This window comes from Camelina sativa, chromosome 10 (genome assembly GCF_000633955.1).
Source record: "Camelina sativa cultivar DH55 chromosome 10, Cs, whole genome shotgun sequence".
NCBI lineage: Eukaryota > Viridiplantae > Streptophyta > Magnoliopsida > Brassicales > Brassicaceae > Camelina > Camelina sativa.
In genome coordinates this window covers 14304344-14310934 of record NC_025694.1, presented here as the reverse complement: position 1 = coordinate 14310934, position 6591 = coordinate 14304344, and the positions used below count along the sequence as shown (strand labels likewise).

At 36.9% G+C, this 6591-nt stretch overlaps 2 protein-coding genes across 2 annotated transcripts in view; both read right to left on the bottom strand.

The window, feature by feature from the left end:
* LOC104720373 overlaps nt 1–84 on the bottom strand; it is a 10392-nt gene extending 10308 nt beyond the window's left edge. Inside the window, exon 1 of the mRNA XM_010438288.1 lies at nt 43–84. Coding sequence (XP_010436590.1) covers nt 43–84 — 42 coding nt within the window. The remainder of the gene's footprint in view (nt 1–42) is intronic.
* Nucleotides 1–4632, bottom strand: part of LOC104718881 (protein PAT1 homolog 1-like) — a 15410-nt gene extending 10778 nt beyond the window's left edge. Inside the window, exons 1-6 of the mRNA XM_010436701.2 lie at nt 4237–4632; nt 3756–3901; nt 3588–3644; nt 3328–3403; nt 1920–3021; nt 75–1064 (exon numbers count right to left, since the gene is read on the bottom strand). Of these exons, the coding sequence (XP_010435003.1) occupies nt 113–1064; nt 1920–3021; nt 3328–3403; nt 3588–3644; nt 3756–3901; nt 4237–4291 (2388 nt within the window). The 5' untranslated portion in view covers nt 4292–4632 and the 3' untranslated portion in view covers nt 75–112. The remainder of the gene's footprint in view (nt 1–74; nt 1065–1919; nt 3022–3327; nt 3404–3587; nt 3645–3755; nt 3902–4236) is intronic.

Below are 6591 nucleotides of genomic sequence, written 5' to 3'. Positions count from 1 at the left end.
AACTAAAACGCACCAATCTAAACGAACAACACATTTTATCACCTGAGCCCTTCTACACCAGCAGCCACTCACACCACCGCCCATGATTGTTTCCTATATGGTTATTAAAACTTTAACCCCTCACAAATTCTGACTTGATCTGACCACCACTTGCGCGGGTTGTTGTTGTTGACTCGTTAACTGGCGATGCTCTACGACCAAAGTTTAGTAAGAAATTCCTCTGGTCTTCATTAGTATGACGTAGACTCGCACGTAGAAGCTCAGCAGGCATCTCCCTCTTTATAGCTAGCTCCAACACATCAGATGCATTATCCTGGTTCTGACCATGGATCATCTCATACTTGCTCCTGCAATATTTAGTAAGAAGAGAGAAGAATTCATCAAACGAAGCTCTCCAGAGTCCATCATTCGAGTTGTTGTTGACACGTGGAACCGCCGCCACTACTACTACTACTTCAGCAGCTCTCTCAAGGAGAGATACCAACACAACTGATGCTCCATCACCTGAAGGGCTTCCTATGGGACGGAGTGGTGGCTGTTCTGAAGAACAAACAACAGCTGCAAGACAAGCACTCAGTGCTCGGAGGTCCATTGCTTGAACACAAACCGTAACTGCTTTAGCTAGATTAGCTATTGTCTCTGCTGCAAGGCTATCTGACGGTAAACCACCAAAGAGAAACCTGAGGTGGCGGAATACAGCCATACAGACAACACGAGCAATCTCAGTACCAGGGACAAGAAGCTGTAGATACTTTGTGAGCAGTTTCCGACCCTTGGGAAGTGTAGCTATGCGTAGAAAGACAATATCATCCTTGGCGGTTAATCCTGTTTTCTGGCCTGTTTTGCTGAAGGGATCAACAAGTTGAAGTGAAGTTGCTAATCCTTCAAGCAGGATCTGTCGTTTTCTCTTGAGCTGAGCTCCTCCATCTTGTGGCCTGTTGAATTGGAGAGTCCTATCAATGTCAACTATATCAATAAGAACTCCAAAAGCATCTTCAATAGTGACCCTAGCTGCAACAAGAGGCTCATCTTCCAGATGCTTTTCAGATCCCTTATGACCAGACCTTCCATNCCTCTGGTCTTCATTAGTATGACGTAGACTCGCACGTAGAAGCTCAGCAGGCATCTCCCTCTTTATAGCTAGCTCCAACACATCAGATGCATTATCCTGGTTCTGACCATGGATCATCTCATACTTGCTCCTGCAATATTTAGTAAGAAGAGAGAAGAATTCATCAAACGAAGCTCTCCAGAGTCCATCATTCGAGTTGTTGTTGACACGTGGAACCGCCGCCACTACTACTACTACTTCAGCAGCTCTCTCAAGGAGAGATACCAACACAACTGATGCTCCATCACCTGAAGGGCTTCCTATGGGACGGAGTGGTGGCTGTTCTGAAGAACAAACAACAGCTGCAAGACAAGCACTCAGTGCTCGGAGGTCCATTGCTTGAACACAAACCGTAACTGCTTTAGCTAGATTAGCTATTGTCTCTGCTGCAAGGCTATCTGACGGTAAACCACCAAAGAGAAACCTGAGGTGGCGGAATACAGCCATACAGACAACACGAGCAATCTCAGTACCAGGGACAAGAAGCTGTAGATACTTTGTGAGCAGTTTCCGACCCTTGGGAAGTGTAGCTATGCGTAGAAAGACAATATCATCCTTGGCGGTTAATCCTGTTTTCTGGCCTGTTTTGCTGAAGGGATCAACAAGTTGAAGTGAAGTTGCTAATCCTTCAAGCAGGATCTGTCGTTTTCTCTTGAGCTGAGCTCCTCCATCTTGTGGCCTGTTGAATTGGAGAGTCCTATCAATGTCAACTATATCAATAAGAACTCCAAAAGCATCTTCAATAGTGACCCTAGCTGCAACAAGAGGCTCATCTTCCAGATGCTTTTCAGATCCCTTATGACCAGACCTTCCATCACCAGAGCTAGGCGGAGAGTCAACCTCGAGTAAGGCTCGTGGCCTGGAAATAAAAGGAAGTGTAATCTTTCCAAGAGCATCCACATGAACTTGTGGTTGCTGATCTGAACTACTATTACGGGACCGGGATTGGTGATCCTTCAAATGAGAAGGATACAACTGAGGAGGCTTTGTTCTTGATCCAGCTGACTTTTTGGCAAGCCGAGCTTGGTGGTAATAGTCATTAACATAAGGGTCACTACTGTGAGAATTGGAATGCTGCATCTTGAGAATACTCTCTATCTCTTCTGAAGTCATGTACTTTGATCTAAACTGCAACCCACTTTCACTTTTCTGGCTAGCCAAATCCGAGTTCTGTTGGGAGATGCCTCGGTTCTTTCGACTTCTATGAGATGATTTATGTTTGTGTTCCCTTACTTCACCAACACCAAAAGGAGCTTTTTGTGATGGAGAAGGATAGGAACTATACAGTTGAGATTGCAATGCAGCGAGATGAGCTAGAGATTGTCTCTGCTGAAGGGATATCAACTGTTGAGAAGTGAAACCATTCCGAGGAGGCAATTGTTGCAAATGCTGCTGTTGTACTAGACTGTGTAACAACCCCGAATGCTCACCGTACAGAAGGCCAGGGTCAGTCACCCAGTGAGGAGGTTGCATCATGTTACCAAGAGTAGGACCACATGAGGCATATCTAGCCAAATTACTACCGTAATGCGGCGGTCCATGTGACAATCCTGAAAGATGGTAAGTCGAGTTTGACAGAGGAGATGCATTTGGAGCAGAAAAATTCGACTGACTACCACCAGGAAGAGAAGGAGCACGATGAATATGGCTCGGTGAAGACTGTTGTGATCTTTTGCCAGGCGAAGGAAAAGATGTAAACGCGGATTCTGGTACAATAATCGGTTCGCTACTGTAATGTTGCAGCTGTGTTTGCTTCTGAGGATATGAGGATGTCCTGTACAGAGAATTTGAATTGGCAGATGACTGTGGCTGTGAAGGCCAACTAGCTTCCTGAGCTTGTTCTTCAAGCGTGTGTTGGTCCAACCAGCTTGTGAACTCATTATCCTGTGTCCAATCTGTAGCAGTGGAACCTGGAGATAAAAGTACTGTTTAGAAAAAAGCTTGTAATGAATTGACTTGTAATTGCAAATAGAGAACCAAAATCATCATTTCAACTACCACAACTCATCTCTCAAAACCAAACCATCACCTCCAGAAAGAGGAGATAAGATCATAATATTTTTGAACCCATAGTGTATATATCTAAAAGTACTAGCTCACAGTTTTTACTCTCAGTTGCATAGTTCAAGAAGAAGAAAAAGTCACCATAGAAGAACAAGAAAATAAAAGCAAGCTACAGAAAACTCTTGAAAGTAAACAGTAAAAACCAAACTCACTTTCCCTTGAAAAGGACCCTGATCCTCTGTCACCAATTACTCCAAGGTGTTTGGGCCCAGTAACATTTCTGTTCAGCTGCAGAAGATAAGACCAAAATATTAAGATAAGTAAAGTAGAGAACAAGTAAGAATAAGAAGCTGATAAAGACAGATTGATTTATCTCAAGAGAGACGATGAAAAAATGGTAACAAAAGGATGGATAATAATAGTATCGAAATTAACCGCATTTCTCAGCGAATAATACTAAAAATATGCTAACCTTTGCAAAAGTTGTGGCAAGATCATCCATCTCAGACAAAGATCCTAAACCAGCACCCTGAAACCACAAGTGAAAAAATATTTGTTTTAATCATCCATTTATTTCGTATAAAACCATCCAAGAAGAACACAGTCCAATTGAAAAAAAAAAAAAAAAAGATACCATTACCTCTCTTTTATCAAACAAGTGATACTCTTCATCATCAACATGTCCACGAACAGACGCATCTTCATCAAGACCACCCAATTCAACTTCTTCAAGACTTTGACCAAAGAACTCATATTGAGATGCGTCAAAAAGAGCATTATTATTATCTGCACAAGAATAAAAAATAACAACCGTTTTCATCACACACATGTTAGTTGAACAACCAGAATTAAAACTAGAACTAAAGCTCTCAGTGTAAACAAATCTCAATTTCATTTCATGCTTTGGAACGACACTACTTAAAGCAAAACTTCTAGGTTCCAGATCAACTTGAAAAAATCATCTTCTCTGTTACATCAAACATATATATAAATAAAGTTTCTTTAAAAGTGATTCCAAATCAGAAGCAAATCAAATCATTCCACATCTCGGATCAAAGAAAGAAACTTTACACGATTTGAAACAGAGAGAGAGCTTAAAAGAAAGAAAGAGAGAAGTAGACCTGAAGAAGTCGTCCGAGCGAAGTTATAGAAATCTTTAGAATTAGATCTCTCCATGATCAAATATTAAGACAGCTCAAACACACACACAAAAGAAACAGAGAAAACACAAACGAATCTCCAAAAGGGTTTTCTTGCTACTACTCCTTGTCAAAGAAGAATTAAAAGAAAGGTAAGTGAAAAAGATTTAGCTCCAGATTCTCCGGGGAATTAGAGGAAACCTCTCTTCTCCTCTGGATTAAAGATTAGAGAGGAGAGAGAGAGAGAAAGAAAGAGAGAGCCTTTTATTATTATCTGCTCTCTTTTCCCTGCGCTGTGCGTAACATTGACACATCAATGACCTTCCTTGCCCGAACAAATTCTCTCCTCTACTCTTTTCTCCTTTTTATTTTATTTTTATGGCTATCTCTGTCTGAATAAGCATTTTTGCTTGCTTTATTTTCTCTTTTCTTTCTACTTTTTTTTTGGTGAGTTAAGTTTAATCATATAAATTATTCGCAAGGAAATTTTAAAAAAAAAAATTATTTTCATTTGTCGTCAAGGAAAAAAATTCTCTTCTGTTGACAAAAATATAAAGTAAATATTCTACTTTCTCTGATTTTCCTTTTTAACTTTCTATTAATTAATAATTAGCATTATATGTTTACTAAAATTAGTGATTATTAAAGAATAAACCCTCTTTGTATTCTTTTATACTGTGTATAGTGCCAAAGAAGTTTAGATGCACGGCATGTATTCGGGGTGTCTTGCTAAAATCAGTGTAAATTTATTGAGACATTTATTTATATATCAGATCTCAGTTACGCCGGTTACAAAATAAAGAATATCAATATATAGATATTGATTTTTGTCAATATAGACATATAAATTTGAACTAAAAATTTTGACACCTTTATTATTATGATGTACCTAAACATTATAATCTTACCTCAAACTTTCTTATTATCAATTAACAACTAAATGATAGATCATGTATATTTTATTTTATACTTTTTCCTAACATTATTCTCTGCTAAGAATCGAACTTCATACCGTATATAGAGACATTTGATTTTTTTTCTAAATGTTTAACATATACTATAAGATTTTACAATACACTAAGTTCATAATAGAAAAATATAGTTTTAATCTATGAAACACGAAAAACAATTATATATGTAATAACATCAAAAAGTTTACAACAAAAGATCGATTTTCTATACTCAAACAAAGAATTGGGTTCAACCACACTAGAAAATGAGTTAGCTTATGGTTTGGTTCTTGAACTTAGAAATCTCTTGATTATAGTAACATTTATTTATTCTTTTTTTTCTAAAAATAAATAAATAAAAACATGACATATTTACTGTTAAACGAATTTTTTGTTCGAATAAGTTATACATTTATTAAAATAAATAACAAAAAAAAAAAAGAAGAAGAAATTTGCAACGAATTTGTTTTCACCAGCATATGTACTTTGGGAACCAAACACTTAACATTTGATCAGCTTTAATCCTTTAAATAAACTAGTGGGCTAATCACTACACTTTAACGAAATTTTTCATAACTGATTTGTTTATGTGTGTAACTGTTTTGGATAACTATGAAACAAACCAAAAAAATTGGTTGATATAGCTTTATTGATACCATATCCACTTACTACACAATATGATACTAATCAAAATGATATTTTTATGTGATTCGAAGTTTCGAACAAATTTTCTCCTTTTCAACTTTATATATGCTTTTACTTGTTTAAAACTCAACCAAATAAGTTAGTTATGAATATTAATTGCATAGAGATTAACAAAAAATTAAATGCATATCGACGATATTTTTTAAAAATAAAATAACAGGGAGAGACAAGTTCTATGGTCCATGTGAATGGATTTCATTCGGTCGGTTTCAGTTTGATCTTATTTTGTCATTTGTATTTATTATACACAATTCTAACGCCCTATACTATATATAAATAAATATATATGACACCTACACTTACTTGCGCAGACTTGATGTAACCGGCCAAGCAAAGTTTTTAAAATTGATATGTAATCAATCCACGGATTTGTAAATATTGATGATGTTCACACTCCATAATCATAGGGGCTTACAAAGTCAAGCATACCATTTTTAAAATATAATAAAGCTGGATGACACATTTTAAGCACACAAAAGTTATCAACTTGCTGCTAGAAGAGTTTTCGAGCAATTGCAAGGCAAATCTAGTGCTATACAAAAAGTAGTCACACGTTTGAATGTCTCGGAGTATCAATAGTTTTGTTTCTAAAATAGACATTAAAATTAGTAATTTTGATTTTTTTAAAAAGGAGATAGAGAACCTTAAAATGGTATGGAAAAAAAAAAAAAAAAAAAAAAAA